General features: G+C 37.5%; 1 protein-coding gene across 15 annotated transcripts in view; it reads right to left on the bottom strand.

Annotated features, from left to right (window-relative positions):
* The window catches only part of LOC144321967 (uncharacterized), a 381,290-nt gene that overhangs the window by 356,080 nt on the left and 1,018 nt on the right, over positions 1-24,192 (bottom strand). For 5 of the 15 annotated variants that reach the window (XR_013387509.1, XM_077911339.1, XM_077911334.1 and 2 more), the window contains exons 1-2: positions 22,517-23,262; positions 20,483-20,560 (exon numbers count right to left, since the gene is read on the bottom strand). Coding sequence is in view for 2 of the 15 variants with exons in the window: in XM_077911337.1 (XP_077767463.1) it covers positions 20,483-20,504 (22 nt within the window). In the remaining 13 variants the exon portion in view is untranslated. Of the gene's footprint in view, positions 1-20,482; positions 20,561-22,516; positions 23,263-24,192 lie in introns of those variants that run through there. The other 10 variants (XR_013387513.1, XM_077911343.1, XM_077911338.1 and 7 more) reach the window with 7 other exon arrangements.

The raw sequence follows: 24,192 nt of genomic DNA, 5'->3' as shown, positions 1-24,192 counted from the left end.
CTCTCCCATTCATGCTCAAGCTCGCTCGCTCGCTCTTTCTCTCTCTCAAATTAATAAATAAATTTCCAAAAAGAATAAGCCCTCCACTTTAGCAGTGGGTCTAATCCTAGTTTGTCTATTCAAGGACTTCACTTCTGCAACTGATCACTCTTTCTTCTGCAACATCACCTTTCCCTCTTGAAGGGATTATTTTTATCTATATACAGATATGTTGTAATATATAAAAAAATAATTAAACATTCTTCATCTATCTCTTGTCAGTTTCTTCTTCATTTTTCTTCCTTCCTATACAACAAAATTCTGGTGAGGAATAATAATTGCTGGATGCACTTCCTGTCCTCCTATGGTCCAAACTCAGTGTTCATTTTTACCACATCACTAAAAGCTCTTACCATGATGCCTACTGATCTCCATGTTGACAAGTTCATGATTATTTGCCCCATCTTTCTCTCCCTCTCAGGACTTTTAGCACACTTTTTCCTACTTGAAACAAATTTTTTTCAAATGACTTTCTAGATACCACACCTCCTGATTCTCCTCTTACCTTACTAGCTGATTCTTTATTATCTCCCTGACGTTATCCAAGAACTTAGCTCTCATCCTTCATCTCTCATCTCTTCTCTACATTTACTCCCTTTATGGTTGCATCCATTCCTAGGGTTTCTAAATAAAGCATTCTCTTCTTTGTTTACTTCTTTCATATCACTTACTACTACCTGCTACTGTTTTACATGATTATTTTATCCATAGTTAACATATAAGCTTTATGAGGCACTTGGTAGCTCAGTTAGATAAGTATCTGACTCTTGATTTCAGCTCAGGTCATGATCTCAGTGTTGTAAGTTCAAGCCACATCAGGAGCCATGCTCAGTGGGGAGTCTGCTCAAGATTCTCTCTCTCCCACCCCATCCCCCCCTCCACCCTGTATGTGTGCATGCTTTCTCTCCCAAAATAAATAAATTTATTTTTTAAATACAAGCTTTACAAGGATAGGCATTATGCTAGTTTCATTTATGTTTATGGTTTCAGTGTCTATAACTGTGCTCCATTCAAAGCCAGTAATCATTCAGCCCTTGTTAAATGCACAAATGCTCTCTGAACCCTAACATGATGAATTTGCTAATTATTATTGAGAACTAAGAGTACTTATCTATCATCAGAAATAGTCCAGTCAATCAATAATTTATTTTTGACAAGTCAAGCAAATATTAAATAGAGTATTAAAACAAATGAAATTTAATTCATTTCAATTAAAGAAAGGGCATGCTAAAATAGCAAGTGAATTCAAAAGCAACTGTCATCAAGAAGTAGCCATCTTCTAGAAATAAAAGAACTTCCTTTCCCTGAAGCAAACTACATGGTAAGAAACTATTTCCAAAGTAGGAAGAACATTATCGAGACTTATATTATAATTATTTAAGAAAATTTAACTTGATCTCTGCTAAGGGATCATGACTTAAATAAGGAGAAAAACATCACTTCCTAAGTGAACTGTTTGTGCACAGCTGGAGTTATGTGGTCAGCACTAAACTATACTATAGCATATAAGCATCTATTTGGTATACTCTTGGTACCACTGGGAACATTACCAGGCATGAGCCCAACTCTTCCTGAAATTTTTCATTATGTCCTCATAAGCTAATAATGGCTTTTAATTGCTCAAGCTATTCCAACTCATTCATGTAATATCAACACTTATTTGTAAACACAACTTGGAGTTTCCACTATGGAAGAATCTCAAGTGTTCTGTTGCAGCCTTCAAATATATAGAAATAGGAAAGGAGGTAAGTTAATGTCAAATGTTAATTGATTTTCTAATGCTCATTAGTGTTCCCTCCTAAATTACTGCTATCTGGACACAAAGCTACAGTCCTGTGAACTTTTAAGCACTAATGCTACCAGGCATGTATAACAATGAACTTATATTTGGTGTTAACTTAGAATCCCTACAAATAAATTTCTTACTGTCAGAGTATATACCCTGCCATGTGATAGTATTACTTCAAAATTAAATTAGTTTCTTTGAAAATGAGTTTCCCATTTCTACTTTTAGCTCTTTTTTTAAGGAGTGTGGCTTCACGAAAGGGGTAGATTCTCAGCTTGGCTGAGAACTGGGAGAACAATTAGGAAATAAAATTGGAACTATGAGTTGGGATAGAGACAAACTGTTCTCTCACAAGACAATACTTTACTCATACCAATATATAAATACAGACTTTTAAAAAGTTTATAGGGAGCACCTGGGTGGCTCACTGGTTGAGCACCTGCTTTTGACTCAGGTCATAATCCCAGGGTCCTGGGATCAAGTCCTGCATCAGGCTCCCTGTAGGGAGTCTGCTTCTCCCTCTGCCTATGTCTCTGCCCCTCTCTGTGTGTCTCTTATTAATAAATAAATAAAATATTAAAAAATTAAAAAGTATATAGAAATAGGTGTGTTCTATGAAATGTCATGAAAGAAAAAAATATTTAGAAATATTGGGAGGAAAATCATCAAGATAGGAGCAAGCCAAAATGGGTACTGCATGGGAGAAGGGAGGGGTAGAGGTGGCAGAGGTGAAATGGTGAAGAGCCATGTGTTCTTCTCACTAGCTGCTTTAGAGTATGTGATATATATTTCCTTGTCCATCTCCTTTGTGCAATTTTGATCAGAAGATACATAATAAGATGTCCACTAATAAGGACATCTTCATGTCCTGATTCCTTCAGGAAACCAGAAGGAATGACTGCCATCCATGTGAATGAGGGATTAACAGAAAAACAACTCATGAATGTAGAGGTGGAGAAAGAGAAAGTGCTAATGCCTGAATTGAGCACTCTTTTTGATTCACCTCTACTTCCAGAATGCAGAAAGTCCAGCTTTCACCAAAATGCTATCAGTCTACCACAAAAGAACCATGAAACAGTTTATCTATCATATTAATAAAATTTATAGCACTGAACTTAACATTAGACTTCACTTCTGGGGGAATTATGCCCACATGGTAATTTTATAATTTATCCAAGACTTAATTTGAACATAGTGTTTAATATATTCATTAATGATTTATATGTATGGTGACTTCTCAGCCACATTTCATCCTATTGGGATAACAAACTGACTTCGTGCTAGAAGCTCCTAAAATATGGAAGGACGCATACTTCCCTTCCACACTATTCACTTTAGTCAAGATTTCACCCCTGAAATAAAATCATGCCAAGCAGCTTCCACTGGTGATGATTTTGTGACTTAGGAGGGCATGTGCTTTCTTACCCAACAATTAAAGCTGCTTAATTGTCAGCAAAATAGCTTAAAGTTAAATGGACAAGTCATGTGACTCACGAGAGATGTCATCCCCTGTTCTTCCAATAACTGAATGTCCCTAATCTACCATTATTCAAATCAAAAAGCTACAACATTCATTTAACCACTCAAACCGAAATCACCGGCTTAATACACACAAGTTTTTGTAGGTAGCAAAAGTCATGCAGAGGCTGATAGAAAACACATACAGAAGCATAATCATCTCTCAATTCATTTTTTCTGAAAATAATATTCATCAGGGACAGGTAGCAGCTACTGAGAAGTAAACAAGATAGAAATAAAGAGTCCAAAGGACTGTCTATCATAAGAAACACTATACTTCGTACAACCCACATGCAACAGGGTTTGGAGAGGTATTTACCTGGGTAGAGGGAGAAAGAAATGGAGAGATAATATGAATAAACAGCAACAGTCATTTAGACAATGTATGCGACAGGGAAAGAGTATAGGAGAGTGAAGAACGGGGAAGTACAGAAGCCACACATATGGGCAAACGTAATCGACTGATCAGAATGGGAAGCGTTGAGTTATCACTATCCAATTACATGGGAAGAAATAATCATTCTTCCCATGCTGTGTTTAAGTTCTACACTTAAAAAATGAGTGGGAAAAAAAATGAGTGGGAAATATCACTCATATTTGATATGAGGGTGACAGAACACGAGAGGCTCCTAACTCTGGGAAACGAACAAGGGGTGGTAGAAGGGGAGGTGGGCGGGGGGTTGGGGTGACTGGGTGACGGGCACTGAGGGGGGCACTTGGAGGGATGAGCACTGGGTGTTATACTATATGTTGGCAAATCGAACTCCAATAAAAAAATATACAAATAAAAAATAAAAACATGTTTTAATTCTTAAATCAGTAATTGGCAGGATGTTTGCTGTCGAAAAATGGTCCATGACTCACAGTAATAGCTCTCTCTTCTCGGTTTCCCTTTCTCTTAAAATTGTTTCCAATGATAAATGAAGAAAACCAAGAAGATTGCTTTTGTCTACAGTTTCAAACAGAACTTCTTAGCTTAGAATACATTAAAAAAAAAAAAAACAACCACCACAAAACCATTTCATCTTTACCACCTATAATCAATTTGTTTTCACATTTTCTAGGAGAGAATATTCCTATTATGTGTATGAAATTTATTATGGCTAACTACCAAGTTTCACAGGAGCTAGAGTTCACAGCTACTACAAGGAGGTACAAATAGGAAGAATGACCAAAGTTATAGGTAAATAATTTATTTCTCCTCCTACAATAGTAAAGGAAATTCTTCAGGGCTTTCCATAGGTTATTTTAAGGTCAAATTCTGTTCTCATACTTACAAGACAATATTTTGTGCCAATATACAGAGATTTTTAAAAGACTAGTAATACTTCCCCAGGTATGTTCTATAGAATTTTTCTGTGATATGTTGGTAAATGTTCTAGAGATAAATGGATCTTGCTCAACTAAGTTTTTGGTTGCAGCTGTTGTTTTTTACTTCAGATCTTCTCAGAAGATTTGCCATGCTCAAACATTTAGTGAATTTATTTTTTTAAAGATTTATTAAAAAAAAAAAAGATTTATTAATTCATGAGAGACACACAGAGAGAGGCAGATGAATAGGCAGAGGGAGAAGCAGGCTCCTTCGGAAGCAGGCTCTCTCTGGGGAGCCCGATGTGGGACTCGATCCCAGGAACCCAGGATCATGCCCTGAACCGAAGGCAGATGTTCAACCACTGAGCCACCCAGGCATGCCACATTTAGTGAATTTAAAAGGCAATATACTGCATAGAGTTTCACTTCTTACTCCATGATATTAGCATGGTGCAGAACATAATTGGTAAATGTCATTCTATTTATGAATGAAACAGATAAAAGTTTAACAGGTAGACTTACAACAGCAGACATACACACTTTTTATTCCTAGGATGTTGTGTGTTAGAGATCATGAAACAGAATAGGTCTACTCTTTTAATCATAACACAAAATAAGAGTTCTTTGCTCTACACACGTAGAAATGGAGTTACTCTCTGCAAGTTGATGGCAACTGATTAATAGCAGATTCTTTCAACAAAGACTGAACTTGTTGCCTGACAGTCTCTGTAGACCAATATGAAAAACCTCATTGGCTCTTCAATCCACGTCTTTGTAAAAAGGGAAAGCTAGGATAGATGAAGCAGGATTTTATATTATAAGCTTGTGTTTTGTATCATAATGTTATTTAGAGTGAGGGCTTATTTGGAAAAATTCAACACAACGCAGTTTAGTGATCAATGTAAAATTATTCAAATCATAAAATGAGAGCCAGACATTAAATAAGCCATTTGTCACCTTTAATATGTACAAAATTCATTAACATTCAAAGTATACCCTAAGTTATTTATAAGGTTTGTCTTCACATTCAGAGGAAACTTAGATAATACTTCAAAGCACAGGCTAAAATATGTTATCCAGACAAGTGCAAGGTATCTTTGTATATGAAGCTTCCACTGAAGTCACTTATAAGTGTGTGACTTTGAAGTACTTAACTTTATGTGCATCTCAGAGTCCACAAAAGTAAGATGTGAAAAATAACAATCACACACACACACGCACACCCATATAGTTATTGCAAAGATTAAAGGACTTCACATACATAAAGCCTTTAGGGCAAATCTTGGCATGGAGTAAATTTTAAAACTGCTTTAGACAGTAACATCATTATCATTATCATGTGCTAAGTCCTATGCTACTTAGTGGGCATGCAAACACCAAGAGCTAGATAGACAAATTCTCTGCTCTCAGGAGGTTAACAGTTCCGTGGCAGCAAGACATAAATAAGTCAAAAAGACAAACGCAAATATAAATGCTCTGAAGAAAACAATGCACTGCTATCACACTTCAGGGGGACACCCACTGTATCTAGGTTGGTTAAAGAGAACACCTCAGAAAAAACTTTAACTGATACTAATCCTTTTATTAAAGGATTTTATTTATTTGGGAGGGGGAGAAAGAGAGAGTGCACACATGTGCAGGGCAGGGGGTGCAGAGGGAGAAGCAGACTCCCTGCTGAGCAGGGAACCTGACACAGGGCTCCATCCCAGGATCCCGGGATCACAACCTAAGCCAGAACAAACACTTAACTTACTGAGCCACTCAGATGCCCTTTAACTGATATATAAAGAACAAACAGGGGCACCTGGGTGGCTTAGTGGGTTAAGTATCTGCCTTCAACTCAGGTCATGATCCCAGGATCCTGACCCAAGTTGGGCTCTCTGCTCAGAGGGGAATCCACTTCTCCCTCTCCCTCTGCCCCTCTGCACTGCTTGCTCTCTCTCTTGTTCTCTCTCTCTAATAAATAAATTTTTAAAAAAATTTAAAACTGAAGAACAAATAGGTGCCAGCCATGCAAAGAATCCAGGAAAGCACATTCCAGGTAGAAGAACAGGACATGGAAATGCCTCAGAATAGGAAACAATGTAGAGAGCCAAGATCCCAGCAGGAACAAAAGACACAATCAAGTTAGGCTAATTACAACACGAATTCCTTACAAAGTTGTGAGCGTGGAATGCAGCAACATGGACCTGTACAAGGGGAGCTCTTACCACACCAAGCCAGAAGGATGAGAGAAGGCACGTGTTACCAGAATCCAGAAGGACAGAGGCATGGACCTTGGGCTACCTAGAGAGGCCTTGACCAATGAAAGGAGAGAGCCAGCCTGTGATGAGTGTATAGGGAGGAAGGAGGGAAGACTCAACCTCTTCCTCACATCTCCTGCTAAGGCACCCTACTATTCAACCCAGGGATCCTCGAAAGCAAGGAAACCACTGAAACAAGTCTATAAAGGGCAGCCTTCTGGAGCAGAGAGCAGGCTGGAGAAAGGAGAGAGGACCAATAGGAGCAAAGACTGGAAAGATATCCAGCACTGTGAATTAGAATCACTGGGGAAAAAATCCAGCGTGGGGGAACCTGGGTGACTCAAATGTCAAGTGTCTGCCTTTGGCACAGGTCATGATCACAGGGTCCTAGGATCAAGTCCCACGTCAGGCTCCCCAAAGAGAGCCTGCTTCTCCCTCTCCCTATGTCTCTGCCTCTCTCTGTGTCCCTCATGAATAAATAAATAAAATCCTTTAAAAATCCAGTGTGAACAGAATATAGTGATAGAGGAGAGGAATGCCACAAAAGGAGGTGGAGAGGCAGGAAATGAACAACTCGGAGGCACCAAAGGGTTTTAGATTTTATTCTAAAAGCAATGAGAAGTCACGGTAGGGTTTTCAGAAGGAAAGGGCATGATCCAATATGTGTTTTAACTCAGCCTAATTTGTGAAAAACAGCCTAATTTGTGAAGAGCTTAAGAAAAGCTGGGGTGACTAATATTGAAGCTATGGCAATTATCTAGACAAAGAGTGAGATGGTGGCTGGGATTAGGGTGGGAAGAGTAAAGATGTAGAGAAGTGGCACATTCAAGTTGAAAGTAGAATGGACAGGACCTTCTCATGGATTCGATGTTTGGGTAACAGAAAAGGGGACCCAAAGCCAGCTACTAATTTCCAGCTTGAACCCCAGGCTAATTATTCATCAATGGGTAAGACTGGGAAGGAACAGATTTGGGAGGGGAAGATAAGGGGTTCCATCTTGGATATGTTAAATTTGAGACATCTCAGAGACATCAGGTGAAGATGGCAAATAAGAAACAAAATACTTAGTCTCTAGCTCAAAGAAGTGGCCTGGCCTTGCAGTAGAGCCAGCAAAATGTGTTGGTAGTTAAGAACATGCCAGAATTGATGAGGTCACCTAGAAAAAGTATGTGAATGAGAAAAGATGGTCTCTGATTTACCCAGGTCATTTTCACAATGTATCAATTGAGTTTAAGACATAAATACTCATAATTTTTTGTGCCATAGACACCTTTAGTGGTAGAGTATATGGACCCCATTTCAGGATAAGTTTTTTCGATGCATAAAGTACAACACATAAGACAACAAAGGAAACCAACTATTTTGAAAAATACTTATCAAAATACAAAAATCTGTGTATAATAAAGTTAGTTATTTTAATGCATTAGATAGATATGAAATCCAGTAACTATCATAATATCAAAATATTGATGAGCATCAACATGTTTTCTAATACCCGAAACTGAAATGCAGTATGAAAAAAAATGTTATTTCTGCTAATGACAAAGACACTGGCATTCCCATCCTATCATGAGTGCACCTGTGCTGAAAGTGAAGGCAATATTAAATGTTAGTAGGGGATACCCCATATTCCCCAAGGAGGTCATTTTTTTGGTACCTGGATGGGGGAGGGTGGAGAAGCCACCTAAGTCATTAATTAGACCATTGCACATTGAACCATGGATATCTATTGTCTCTCAGGAAAATTAAAGTACACACAGCTGTGGGTTGAGTATGGGATGCTAAAAAATACCAATATGTAGAATTGTTAGGATTTTGTTATTAAAATTCCTACAAGTTTTGTGTACTACCAATGCAGAGATCTCTAGAAAAGAAGAAAGAAAAAAAATAAGAAGCTGACTTAGGGGAGTTACTATTACTACTTTTGCTCTTAAGTGTGTTTCTATGGTAATAGGATGGCCACTGAAGATCTGCAGTATACTTTATTTACGTAGTCTCCATGCCTAGCTTGGAGCCCAACACGGGGTTTGAAACTCAAGACCCTGAGACCCACATCTCAACTGAGATTAAGAGTCAGGTGCTTAACCAACTGAGCCACCCAGGTACCCCAATCTGCAGGACAGTTTAAAATAAACTAATGTCTGAGCTGCTGCAACAGAACTGTAACACACACTCTTAGATGAAAGCAACCAAAACTTCCCACTATTTGTCAGCCAAAACCCTACACCAAGGCAGGAAATTGATCAAATAGCATTCTATCATCAAGTGTTCAGCATTACATTTTGCCAAGTGCTACCTTTTCCAGTCTTGCTTCTGACAGGAATATTTTCTAGCAGGACTCTCAAAATTCATGACTATAGACATTGAGCATTCCAAGATTCCCTGGTGCTTCCATGCTTTTGCACAGAGTATTCTCTCTGCATGGAAACCTTCCTCTACATTCTTCCCTCTCCCAACCTCTACAACTGGGCCAGACATCCCTCCTTTGTCACCCACAGGCCTACCTTAACTGTTGCTCACTCATCCCATGTTATTAGTTAGCTATCTCTAACCTAGTGGTCTCGTGTTTTCTGCTATCATCTATGAAACTGAAGCAGGCTAATTTGTTAGCTGGCAAGTAGAGGTAAATTCTCAGATTCATAGATCTTGACAGAAGGAAAGATCAGTAAGTCCAAATAATCTAACAAATCTCCCTGCTTTTTGACACTTGATATTCCATTCCATTCTCTGGACTGACTCTATACCTTGCTAAACTCCTAGTCCTAGAAGGAGAAAGATAAAAATAATTATCACACAGAGAGGGGAAAAAAAGGAAGGGTTCCTGGGTGGCTCAGTTGGTTGAGTGTCCAAGTCTTGATTTTGGATCAGGTCATGATCTCAGGCACATGAGATAGAGCCCTTTGTTGGACTCTGCACTGGGTATGGAGCCTGCTGAAGATTCTCTCTCCCTCTTCCTCTGCTCCTGCCCCCACTTACTCTCTCTTTCACTATTAAAAAAAAAGTTAACTAAATTGAATTAAAACAAAAAAGATTCTAAGGATATTACAAAAAGGATATCCTGAGCTACTAGTGAAAGAAATGACAACATAAAAGTTGTTCAGAATCAGCCAAGGTAAAGTTGCCCTGATCAAAATTTATCTTGACACCAGTATTTCTGTTCAGGCTTGACCATTTTTATATTTTCCGCATTCATTCTGGAATTTCTTTAAATTCACCAGCCTCAACACTGCAGAAAATACCCATAAACCATGGGCTTTTTTCAACTTTTAATAAAATAACCTTTCTTTTATTGACTTATTACCAAAATCCTATTGCAGTTTTAAGAAGGTTTTGGTTTCTAATATCCTAGTATGTTTTAACCTTGCAGTAATTTAAAGAGGTGAGTTCCTAAATCAGCAAGTAGGATTAATCAGTAAAGAAACTAATACTGCCTGGCAAGGATACAGTTTTTATTTGTACTGAAAAAGTTTTAAATCACTATTAGCTTATGGAATAACGTTAATAAAAATAAAATTCTTACCAGTAATATTTTCCATTTATCATTTAAAAGCTCCACATATTTTATGGGTATTATCATAATTAGTGCTTACATTACCCTTGGGAAATGAGTAAGCATATAATTATTTTCTCTACTATATAATGAAGGACCCAAGATACCCACCCTCTCTTTCATTTTTCTAAGGAACACAGCTCTCTAAACTATAGATGGAACTGAACACTTTACCACACTGCCTGTATCTGGAATAGAGTCTATAATAAGGCCCCATGGGTGTAATGATAGAAGAGCTTCTACAAATTTTAACAGCTTTCTGAAATATCTGCACTGGAAGTCTATATTCATGCTTTTAATTGCCATGAATTTGGCAGACATATTCAAGTAAATATTTCTAGCATTCTGTGTATGGGAAAGTGTACACATGTGTCAACATTATAGTGACAATATGTGTTTTTTTAATTAATTAAAAAATCAGTTTTCATTTAAAGGCTTTAAAGATTTTCCTGGGATTTCAGCATAGTGGTCTGGGAATTCTCTATAGTTAATGCACTCTCAGCAGAACTTGTGAGCTTCTGATCGGAAAGATGGAAATTTAAGAATGAGACAGGAAAGCTAAACCAATCTTGGACAGAGTGAGAGAGAGTACGTTAAAACTGCATCTCAGAGTATGCTTCCCAGGGAATGTACTTGCAACAGCTGATCCTGGGAAAAGTCAAGAAAGAAAGTGCTAGGCTGGAGTTTTAGAACTGTATCATTTGCTATCCACTGGCAACAAGGGCCCCCACCACCAGTGGCAGATGGAACACTATAATCTCTGGCACAAGTGGCAAGTCTAATGGTTAAAACTCTCCAGATGTCATAGGGATGTCATGGAGATGGTCATGCCAGCAGGGAGAAATACATTAGCTGTTGCATTGTATGATGCATCTGAGAAATAGGAGAGGCAGAGTAATAAGAAATAAGACAATGCAATTGGGTGATTATTAGTAAGAACTACTGATATTCTGAGAAAAGATTAAGAAAAGCTAAAAGAAATTAATCACTGATTGGTAGGTGAAAGTCAGAGGACCTCCTTGCTAGCTGGAAGTCACTAATCTCTAGCAGAGGGCAGAAAATGTTGAACTAAAGGCCCAAGACTTAATATTTGAGGTAGCCAGGGCACATGGGTGGCTCAGTGGTTGACCGTCTACCTTTGGCTAAGGTTGTGATCTTGGGGTCCTAGAATCGAGACCCATATCAGGCTCCCCTTTGGGAGCCTGCTTCTCCCTCTGCCTATGTCTCTGCCTCTTTCTCTGTATTTCTCATGAATAAATAAATAAGTTATTAAAAAAATATTTGGAGTAGCCGAACTTGATAGATTAAACCATCAACCAAGGCAGTTCCGTCCTGCCAACTGACAGCTCTCTTTGTGAAAGAATGAGACCCAAGCAGTTCTCTAAGGGATCCAGAGCAAAAAAGGCTCTGCTGAACACCCATGCTGCCATGCAAGCAGTTACTTGGGCAAATCAATTGGCAGACTCTATGGTATTAAAGGCTTTAGTGGTGGAAAAAGATGATATACATAATTTATGGAAACCTCCAGTGGCATTACAATGCAAACTTCTGAAGGTCTTGAGCAAGGCAATGCTCTCTGCAGCTTCTGAAAAACTGTTCTTGGGATGCTACAAAGATAGAGAGCTTGTCTTGGGGAACTAAGTGATCTTGTTGATATATTTCCATATTTGTCATTGTGAGTGTGGCATTGTCAGACCCATCAAGTCATATGAAAAAGCAAGCCAATACCAATGAGTGTTAAGATGGGTAGAGCACCAGCAGAACCAGAGGTCACAAGCAAACTGCATGAGCATGAAGCCCACATTTCCATATCATCACTGTTGCACCAGAAGCTCCCCCTTGGCTCATACCTACAGCCCTATGAGGGATCTCTTACAACCAGCTGACCAAGGAAGAGAAGTGGGAGCTTGGTTCAGAGGTGGGTCACCATGATATATAAGTGCAAGTCAACATGAGCTGTTAATACTATCCTCATTCTGAGGGGCTTGCGAGACAGTGGTGAGGGAAACTCATCCCAATGTACAGAACTCTGGGGCAGTGCACATGGTCACCTACTTTCTATGAAAAGAAATGTTGTCTGGGACAAAATTTAAATACGTTCCCTCTTCCACTAATAAGAAATATTTTAGCTGTTCTGTTGAATCATGTGCTTGGATTCTAGTCAAATGAGCTTGCTTCTTTTCTGTTGTTTTCATGATCAGAAATCTGTAATAAACCACATCTCCATTTATTTGTTTGGCTTCCTGAAAACATAGAGCCAAATTTAAGGCCTAACTGTGACATCTTTGCTGATTGACATTGTTAATATAGTTGTATTTTTTTAATGCGATTTTGATTTTCTACTAGTTGGCATTTTCTCTGATTCTACATCCCCATTTAGATTGCTTAAATATAATGCTTGGCTGGACCTCTCAGAGGTCCTTTATTGAAAAGAAAGATGACATCATCTTAACAGTAACAGACTGACAGGTACTGATAAGTATTCATAAAAGCAAACACGAAAGTGAGACTGATTCTAAGGCAAAATGGATCATTGGGAGAATTTCTCTTGGTTGCTGCACTAGATTCAGTGTAATTCCTACCCTCTGCTGCTCTTCACTCCATTTCCACGTTGGAGTCTCTCATCTCTTTTTGACAGAATTATACATTTAGCCAACTGGCATCAGCAAAATGCTACTTAATAATGCCTTAAGGAGTTACCTTTCCCATGGCCATTTATATTTTAGTAGAAATCTATTTCAAATATATAGGCCCAAAGCCAAAAGGAATGATTTTCAATGACCGAATTTTATACGTGCACAGAGAGATTCGGTCACCTCACCTTACTTTGCATAATCTTTTGTATTTGGAGCATGAAAATTATGTTTTCTATGAATACCTAAAAATTGCTATGTCTAGTTCAGAGATCTTGACACATCTTGTTTTATTAAGGCAAGGCAGAAGGAGCAGAATTTGTTTTATAGCTATACTGTCATTTTCTATTCTAAATTATTATGATAACATCAAAGAATCTTTTGAGAAGAAAATAACTATAAGGCACAACACGAACTGAGCTATTTTCACATTTGCAAATATCACTCATGCCTTAAACACAATACAAAATATGTAGCTGTAATCCCAATTCCATACAAATTTATAATTTGTTGCTTTAACTTAACTTTTAGGATATAGATTTCTGTGCTTCTATATAGTTTTCATGTTATTCATTTTAATCACTGAATAATTTTCTATTAAGTTAATATAATTTACCTTTATGTTATTAAAATTAACCATATTTCTGTGTTTTTTTGTTGTTACATACAACACTTTGATTGAACATTTGGCAAATGTAGCTTTATATTAAATTATTTCTAGGCAATTAAATATCCATAGTAGAGTGTTTAAGACAAACACGTGAAAATTTCTATATCTGTTCATTATTAACCTTATTTTATATGCTCTCCAAAATTCTTGTAGCAATTATAATAATTTAAACCATTTCAATAGAGCATCAGATCTTTAAAAAATGAAGTAACTTAATTCCCCAAAAAGAGCTTCATCATAAAAGAACTGATATTAGAAATACACCTCTTAATACCATGACATTAATTTACCGAGTGTACAGTTAAACATACAAGAAAAAAATGAAATCAAGGGCTCAGTTTTGTCACAAAAAATTCAGATTTTCCTCAATCCCAAGGATAAGAGGGACTACACTGATGCCCTTTCTTTAGCACAAAATACTTTTTCCTGACTTTCTCCTTCCTTAGAAATTTCTGCCCATCCTCCAGAGTGGAATTCAAATTTCAATTTATGGAAGAAATGACTCTTCACCTCCAGATTAGGTTAGGTTTCCATTAAATATTGTCATTCCAGACTAACTTCTTGTAGAATCTATCACAACTATAATTAAATCACAAATAATTACTTTCCTAATAGAACATAAGCTAACTTCTGTCTGTCTTATTCTCTACTAGATGTATAGTAGTAGAGTACCTTATATAAAAGGTGCCTTATATAAAAATTCCTCAATATTTACTGAATGAATAACCAATAAATGAGTAGTAGGATGGATGGTCAAATTATTACATAAGCCATATTGAATCACATTCACCAAAAATACCATAAGAGAGCTTTTGTCAATAAAAATCTAAATCTATAAAGAAACTTCCAGTTCAAGATGATGCATTATTATAAGCATTTTCCTTTACTGACTCTAAAAATCACAGTGAAATGGCAGAAGTATACTGTAAATAAAAAATACATGCTGAAAATGCAAAATACGTCATTGATAAAAGAAAACTTTTCTGGTGGACAGAATGCCCATGATGGGAGTAATGGCAGACAAATCAGATCAGAGTTTGTATCTCACAAACCAAAGCAATAACGTTAAAAGACTAACACAGAGATGGGGGTTACTTAGCCTGGTGATGGCCTGAAGATATTTGAAGTATGGAGCTAGCAGGTTATTGAAAATAGAAAGGAGGACACCTGGGTAGCTCAGAGGTTGAGGTTGAGCAACTGCCTTTGGCGCAGGGTGTGACCCTGGAGGGACTCCAGGATCAAGTCCTACATCGGGCTCCCTGCATGGAGCCTGCTTCTCCCTCTGCCTATGTCTCTGCCCCTCTCTATCTCTGTCTCTCTCTCTGTCTCTCATGAATAAATAAATAAAATCTTAAAAAATAAAATAGAAATGGAATATGGGGAAATACCATGTATTAACTGCAAAGTTACTGATAAAATATCTGGATCTGCTCCCAGATACAGTCATATAAAGTACTTCATGAAAAGACAGATTTTCCTAGTGGCCAATCATGGCATGAGTGTTAGGAATGCGGGGATAGGGACATGAAATCCTGCAGTGACTCTATACCTCCGCGGTAGACCTATGGGAATGCAGGGGTAAAGAAAGTAGCTTCACCTGGAAATAAATCATGTTCATGTATTTCCCACCAGAGTAGAGAATGCTTATATTAGCAGCTGTCACAGATCAGGGCATGCCTGGATGTTCCCCAATTTTGCAACCAAAAGGCATGTTGTGCCCAAGACTGCGAATCCGAGAAACCACCAAGGAGCCAACACCGATGCAAACACACGAGGGTTTATTTACAAGCTCGAGCTTGGATCCAAGTGTGCCCGACACTGCAGAGCAGGGACTTGGACCCCGAGGTGGGTTTCAGCTTAGTTTTAAGGGCTGGTCTAGGGGACCTCCAGAAGGGGTGGAGCAATTCCTCAAGTTCTGTTTACATTTTGATATGGGGCCTTCAAGGGCATTGAGTTCTGTTCTTATTCTAATAGGGGGCTTCCGGCCCTTGGCTTGGGCTCTGTTCTTATTCTAATAGGGGCTTCCTGCCCTCGGCTTGGGCTCTGTTTTTATTCTAATATGGGGCTTTCTAGGATGTTTAGCTGTAAGCTGTTTTCTTCCTGTAACTGAAGTAAGGTAAAGTTCAGCTCTTATTCACAGGGGCCTGGGATGGCTGTACTTGTGCTAACGCTGAACTTAAAGTGGAATGGCCTTAATTTTCTTGGCCTCCACAGGCTAACTTCTGAGTGACAAAAACTACATGGGTAAAGAAAATTCATATCCAGGTATGCTACTGAGGGTGACGTCTTGAGGATATGCAGATGTATGAACTATGACCACTACCTATCAATGCTAATTAACCCGTCTTTAACCATAAACACTACTGGTCAAAGAAGAATAACCACGCTAATAAAAAAACAAAAACAAACAAACAAAAAAAAACCCACGAAAAAGAATCAGTTTTCCAGTTTTAAAACCAGATTCATAGGCCAAATATCAATGTTGTAAGGAAAAGGCAATAATACTGTTTTAAAAAAATAGTTTGGGGCGACTGGGTGGCTTAGTTGGTTAAGACGCAACTCTTGATTTCAGCTCAGGTCATGATCTCAGGGTGGTGGGATTGAACCCCACACTGGGCTCTGAGCTCAGCTGGGAGTCTGCTTCTGGTCTTTCTCCCTCTGCCCCTCCCCCAGCTCTCTTGCACGCACACTCTATTTCTCTCTCTCTCAAATAAATAAATCTTTTTTAAAAACTAGTTTTAGGCGAAGAGAGATTTAAAAAGATCATTACTGCAAGTCTCCTATATAGGATTTAAACAGCTGGAAAGAATATTGTGTTCACCAAAAAAATGATGAATAAATTTTTTAGAAATTCTTATTTTTCTTAAGCCTTTAAGAAAGCTGAGTTTGCAAGGTAATTGAATAGCCTAAAATTCGAGGGAAGACAGATCCTTCCTCAGAGAGATGGGATGCAAGCTTTGACGCACCTGGGGCAGAGTGGGAGAGGAAGATATTCAGGTATCATCACAAGCAGGTTTTAAGATTATAAGAATCCAGGTAAATTTATTTTAATTGCTCTATCAGTCAGCATTCTCTGGAGGTAAAAACTAATAGGCAAGGGAGAAAGAGAAAGACACAGAGAGAGAAAATTTAAGGAGTTCTCACACATTTATGGAGGCTGGCAAGTCTGGAATCTGCAAGATAAGCTAGCAGGATGGAAACCCAGGGAAGAACTGATATTGCCATTCAGTACCAAGCCCTCTGAGGGCAGAATTCTCTCAGGCTCTGAAAAAGTCAGACTTTTGTTTTATTCAGGCCTTCGACTGATTGGATGAGGCCAAGTCATACAATGGAAGGTAATTGGCCTTATACAAAGTTCACCTATTTAAATGTTAATCTTATCCAAAAACACTCTCACAGAAACATCCAGAGGAACCTCTGACCACATACCTGGGTCCTATGGCCCAGCCAAACTGACACATAAAATTACCCATCACAAGCACCAAAGCCAGAATGTGGGCTAGCAGAAGAGAACAGAACTCCGAGGAGCTGTAAACACGGACGATTTTGTTCCTGGTCTTTTTTAATGAGCTCCACTGGGTGCTTAGGAAAAAGAGTGGAGGCAAATTGAGAGGCTAAAGGGAGCCTTCCTTGATAGGCAGGTCTATAGGAATAAAGAGATGGTCCTGGGGAGAGAAGCCTGAAGCCTCAAGAAGGGGCCCTTCTCTAGGAAACAGTCTTGAATCTCCTTTACCATAAAAGGAAGTCCTGACAGCCTAGAGCAAAGGTGAAAACTCACTATGGCTGAAAAAGTAAAAGAAAATTCTACTCCTGACAGGGGGGCAACACATATACCAGGTCCAGAATCCCATACCAATAGAATCCCATACCAATCCAATATGTACTTACGAGGAAAGACAGAAAAACTGCTCCAAAAACAAAACCTGCAAGGTATTCAAGGCAGAATTTGGCTGGCACAGTGACAAGGAGCAGGATCATAGAAGAAGCTCCATCCATCCCTGAGAGCCAGGGACACAGGGCCTACTTAGGAAGAAGGCTGGATCAAGACAGGCTAGGAAACACCCAAGCATGCAACGTTTCTGGAGGAGAGGGAAAAATGTGGAGAGAGACTCACATCGTGGCACAGGAAAGAATGAAACCTGATGATACGAGAAAATATCAAGAAAAACTCTCCAGCAAACCAGATGCAACTTACACACAAGGAAAACAATAGAGCAATTTGAACCTGGTCTTGCATCAAGAGTAAATGTAGCAACAAGAACTTCCAAACTCAGCTCACCTCCTGACAACATAAACTCAATACCTTATATTAAGGACACAGAAGACACCTACCCATTTCCAGACCTAAATACCATTTCACTCTGTCTATTCTTACTCCACATTACATCCATAGTCTAATAAAAAATTAGAAGATATAAAATTCACTGTCAAGAGATAAAGAAGTCAATAGAACTGGGCTCAGAGATTACTCAAATGTTCAATTCTACAGTACAGGATGGCAGAGGGAAAGAAAAAAGAAAGTGTAAGAAACAATTTTAATAACTGAAAGCCAGGCTCAAGCCTTCAGATTTTAAGGGCGTTTGGCATGCACAGCATAATGAATTTGAAAAAATCCAAGCCTAGATTCATCCTAATAAAACTCAGAATGCCAAGTACGAACTAAAGTGTATAAAATCACCCAAAAAGAAAAATAAAGTTACCTTTCAAAAATTAAAAATAAAATTTGCACTTTCATTTTCCATCAGCATTATTGGAAACTAGAACATGTAGTAATGTCTTAAAAATTCTGAAAGGAGATTTTGAATTGAGAACTCTATATTCAAAATATTAGATTTGATTCTGAAAGCAAATGATATACATTTGCAGCTCTTAAAGTATAGAAGTGACTTGAAGGAATATCAGAGAAAAAGATTTTAAAACATGAAATCTAATAGAACAGAAATGAGAGATCCAAGAAACAATGAAATGAACTCAGGGGAGAATTGACAAGATGCTGTACAATGACAACATGATTTTTCTGGCACATTTAGAGAATGGTCCACTTCAAACACACCAAATAATAAGTATGATTTAAATACTGCATGTTCTAAATTATGAACATTATTGTGAGAGTTCTAAATTGCTCATTTATCATATCACAGGTCAGCTGATCAACTCAAAATCAGGAAGTCAAGTTTCAAGAATTATAATTAGAGTCACAAGTAGAAGGCGTAACAAATCAAACTAAAAATTTGAAATCCTTAACAGTTATTACCTCTAAGAAGTAAAAGAATAGGATGAAGTGGAGGTAAATTTTTACTTTTCATATCCCATTTTTGGTAGAGCTTATGTTTAACTATGTAAATGTTATTTTCATAGCTATTATAAAGATAAAAGAGTGGGAACCCCAATGGTTGCAAAGTATTCATAGTTCCAAAACTATTTTTAACCTCCATTAACTATTTGACTTGTTAACTTAAATTTGGTCTACTAAGCCAGATAATTGTTCCATTCAAATCAAATTTATCCAAAATAAATACTACTAAAATGAAGCATAAATAATGATTTACAACTATAAAGTTCTATTTGTTTTCTTAAATATATTTTTTAGTATTTAAAGGTTTTTTTTTAAAGTATTTAACACAATAAAATTCCATTTTGTTTCAACGCAAGTCTCTGACAGTTTCTTAGGTTTAAATGGAATAGAATTAGACTTGTAAATGTTTGCCTTTGGGAACAAAAAACAATTGTTGAAAAATAACTATTCATTATTTATATCACAACATAATAATGTTCCAAGTAATAGACCATTATTTCTATATATTCATAAATTGAAAGTAGTAGCTATCACCCTTGAATCCATGTTTAAACCAGAATAGTTCTAAAATGAGATTAATCCCAGTGCTCTGCTCTAAACCGTAAAAGGAGCTTGCCATTTCCTTGTCTTTATTATTGAAATAAACCCACACCATTCATAATTTCCTGGAGTTAAAAGTACAACTACTTTGTATTAGTCAGCTGTGTTATGGTGATAAATAACTCATAAATCTCAATAAGTTCCGAATTCTATACTCATAGAATCCTATATCCCCAAAACCTACTTATGGGGAAATGTACTCCAGATTGTTGTTACAACAAAGATCTATTCCTCACTGCTGTTTTCTGTTGGCAGCTGTGGTCTCTGCTTCTCACACCCTTTTATTCAAGGACCCAGGCTGAAGGTGAAATATCTATCTGGGACATAATTCTCAGAGAAGGGACAAAAATAGCCAGAGAATTGGTGGAAACAGACAAAACAGCTGTTGAAGATCTGTGCTTGGATGTTATTTATCTAACTTCTGATCACACTCCCTTGGCCAAAGCCCAACGTCCATGTGGCAGGAATCTCAATTTCAACAGTGTACACAGCAATTTGCATATAAATGGAGAGGAATTGGAGCACCTGGGTGGCACAGTCCATTGGGTGCCCAACTGTTGGTTTCAACTCAGGTCATTATCTCAAGAGTCATGAGATCAAGCCCCATGCCAGACTCCATGCTTAGTGCATAGTCTACCAGAGATGCTCTCTCCCTCTACCTGCCCCTGCTGCCCACACTCAAGTGCATTCTCTCTCTCTCTCTCAAATAAATACATCTTAAAAAAAAAAAAAAAGAAATGGATAGGAATTATAATCATTTTTTACAACAGTTAAGTAAATGTTGGGGAGCACTAATATTCTATGATCCTTTTCTTTTCCTTTAACTTCACACTCACCTGGGAGATGGTCTGAGGTCATATGCCAGATGATGAAGTATTCCACAGAGGAACTGGAAAGCTAGATGTATTGAATTCCTGTAGAAAGTATGGCTGAGTAAATTGAATAATGAAACATTTTTAATCTTAACTTGACAAAAATCCTGCATTTTTGTTAAAGTGATGCCATTTCAATACATATTTTAATTCTATGATGAAATAATAGATTTATGATGATTTCTGTATGGCATTTTTAAAAGTACAATAAAAAGCAAGAAATATGAGACATGTTTCAATTAATCATGGATTAAACTGAGAGCAAAATTTGATATCAGATGAGTTCTGAATATCGATTTTTCAGTTGAGGAGAAAGAGCTATTTAATTCCCATCAGATCTATGCAAAATAGACAGCTCAGAAAAGAATTTTGTATGAAACATTAGAATTTGTCAGACTATGTGATTTTTTTCCATTTGTATGCAAAGTATATGTGAGCCAGGCTGCCGAATCTGCAGCTTTGTCAATATCATTCTCCCACATTTATTAGTAAGTTTGCCTGTATCTCTTTTCCAAAAGCTATCATCTTCAATCAACAGAATGTCTGGTGTTAAAATTCTGGCAGTACTGAACAACATGTATACAAAGGGTAAATGTTTTCACCTGGATAGAGGATATAAAACAGGAATAAAAAATTGTTACTCAATGATTTTTATTATAAAATTCAAAGCTTAAAATGTTGTTGTTACACTCACATAGAAAAGTACCAAGAAAGTAGATTGCTCTAAGTAAGAAGTAAAAATTCTAGAAATAAAACTGTACCATACATGTAGTCACTCCTATTTTTTTTTTTTATTACTTTAAATTCACACACAAAGCTGTACAGTGAGGACGATGTGCTTTTCTTCTTGAATTTTAAGGCAAAACACTCAATGGATCTGAGCTTTCCAATGTAAAACCTTATGACACAGACACCTCATGAGTATTACAATGGACAAAATAAGCCTGATGTAGAAATATAAAGGGAAAGTCCATAGGGTGGGGATAGGGACAAACCAAAGTTTTTGAGGAACTATAACATAGGGCAGTAAATTTTTTCCAACTCTATTTCAGTTAGTAAAAATTCATTTCATATATACAGAGAACATTCCAAATTTTTCTGGAATGAAGAGTGGTATATTACAAAGAGTACTACTACATGTGAATCTCAGCTATGTAGCCCTGGGAAAGTCAATTAAACTGTCTGAGCTTCATGTATTAAGTGGGGAAAGTAAGACGTACGTGGAAATACTGTATGAATTAGAAAGGATGCTTGGCATAGTTTTTGGCACAAAAGTGGAATTCAACTTTTGCAAGTTTTCATTGTTGTTATGGTTGTTTTTAATATTTATTCATATGAAAAAATATTAAATGTTCAAGAAGCTACTCTGGTGCTTATTTTTTAAAATATTTTATTTATTTATTAATGAAAGACACAGAGAGAGAGAGAGAGAGAGGCACAGACACAGGCAAAGGGAGAAGAAGCAGGCTCCATGCAGGGGGCCCGACGTGGGACTCGGGACTCAATCCCGGGACTCCAGGATCACGCCCTGGGCCGTAGGCAGGCACTAAACCACTGAGTCACCCAGGGATCCCTCTGGTGCTTATTTTAAACAGAGTCCATTCAAAACATTTTGGGTGTATGCTCTAGCAAGGCAGTGTGAGATACAAAAAAAGGCTAGGAGAGATACAAAAAAAGAAAAGAAAAAGAAAAGGCAGAGGAGCTTGTTTCTACTCCATTATAAATGTGGGATTAAAAATCAATGAGAGGATTTAGCTAGAAAAAAAAGAGACAAGAGTTATTTGGTCATCACTTTTGTGATTGAATAAAAAGGAAAGTTCCATGCTTTCTGGATGTTTCAGCAGGCATGAGAAAAGCAGCAACCTTTCTCAGTGCCTTTTTTTTTTATTTTTTGGGACAATACAAGATGTGGTACCACAAGAAACAGATACTTGGTTTTTGTCCCTAGTTCCTGACATGGAGCTTTTAAAGCCTACAGTTTCCCAAGTGACATAGCACCTTTTGATCTAATGAGGTGACCCTTGGTGGGCTCCTAGATAGCTTCCTGGCGGGGGCTGGTCACCAGAAAGACCAAAGCATAGTTAGAGGGATAAAGTCCTGCCTCCCAATCTGTCTCTGGAGAAGGGAGAGAGTAGAGGTTTAGTTAGCACCAGTGGCCGATGATTTAATTCATCAAGCCTATGTAATGTAACCTCTATAATAACCACTAAATGGCCAGGCTGTAGGGCTTCTGCACTGGTGAACATATGGAGGTGCTGGCAGGGTGCCATACAACCCATCCCATATATCCTCCCCTGCACATCTCTTCTGCCTGTTTTTGAGTTGTATCCTTTAAAATAAATCAGTAATAGCTTTACAATTTTTTATAATATCCACAATTTTAGATAAAGTGTTTTCAGGAGAACTGTTCATTTTTGTAGCACGTTATCAAACTTGAAGCAGGGTCACAAGAACTCCTGATCCATAACCAGGTAGTCAGCAGTAGAGAGGAAATCTGGGACTTGCCATTTGTGTCTGATGCATAAGCAGTCTTGTGGGACTGAGTTCTTATTCTGTAGGGTCTGCATTAACTGCAGATAGTTAATATCAGAATTATGTTGTAGGACACCCAGTTCATGTCCAGACAGTTAAGAGAATTGGTTGGTATGGGAAAAAACCTCCACATATTTGGTATCAGAAGTTTTAAAGGGAAAGGAAGTGGAAATGGTGTGTAAAAAAATAAAACAAAGTAGTTTAGCAGATATTCTGGCTGACCCCTATTCTTTTAAAAGAAGTGAAATTTAAAAAAAAAAAAATTTTAAATAAAAATTAAAAAAAATAAAAAAAGTGAAATTACTAGGTAGGTAGAATTTGAAAGCAATTTGATAAACAGTAGGATACAAAATGATGTGTTTTGTTATTCTTGTTATTGACTTGCCTAATCATGGAATTTTAATGGTGCTTTGAATTCCCAAGGGGATTAGGAGTAGGGTGAGATGCCATTTATGTGCTATCCTAGATGTTATTAATAATAGGATAAATTAAAACTGGAACAAGTATAATGAATAACAGCTAATGGTTAGTCCAAAGAAGAATTAGAATCTTAACTAGGGTTTTATATATATTTCAAGCTTCCCTTTCGGGATATCTTTTCTGATATGTTTGTATACAGCAATCCATTGTTAAACACCACACTGGCTTGTATTTTATGCTGAAATTTTAATGAGTAACAATTCAAGTCAGTACCACTGACTGCCACGGATTATCAGATTTTCCAATCAGCCCAACAATACCAACTTCAAAATAAAATGTGTGAATGTCACAAAGGTATATAAGGAATAGTAATAAGACTAGAATTGTCGGGATGCCTAGGTGGCTCAGGGGTTGAGCGTCTGCCTTTGGCTCAGGGCATGATCCCAGGGTCCTGGGATCCATCCAGTCCTGCATCAGGCTCCCTGCAGGGAGGCTGCTTCTGCCTCTGCCTATGTTTCTGTATCTCTCTGTCTCTCATGAATAAATAAATAAAATCTAAAAAAAAAAAAAAAAAAAAAAATAGAATTGTCTAAAAAAGAAACAGTTGCCTAATAATGACTTTAAAAGTTTGATTTGAAATCAGTGATAGAAAAATAACAGATTTAAATTATATATAGAATTATTGAGTCTAAAGATAAAAATCTTGCAAGGTAGTTTTTTAC

The sequence above is a fragment of the Canis aureus genome, chromosome 10 (assembly GCF_053574225.1).
Source record: "Canis aureus isolate CA01 chromosome 10, VMU_Caureus_v.1.0, whole genome shotgun sequence".
Classification (NCBI taxonomy): Eukaryota; Metazoa; Chordata; class Mammalia; order Carnivora; family Canidae; genus Canis; species Canis aureus.
This window is presented reverse-complemented; position numbering and strand designations above follow the sequence as displayed.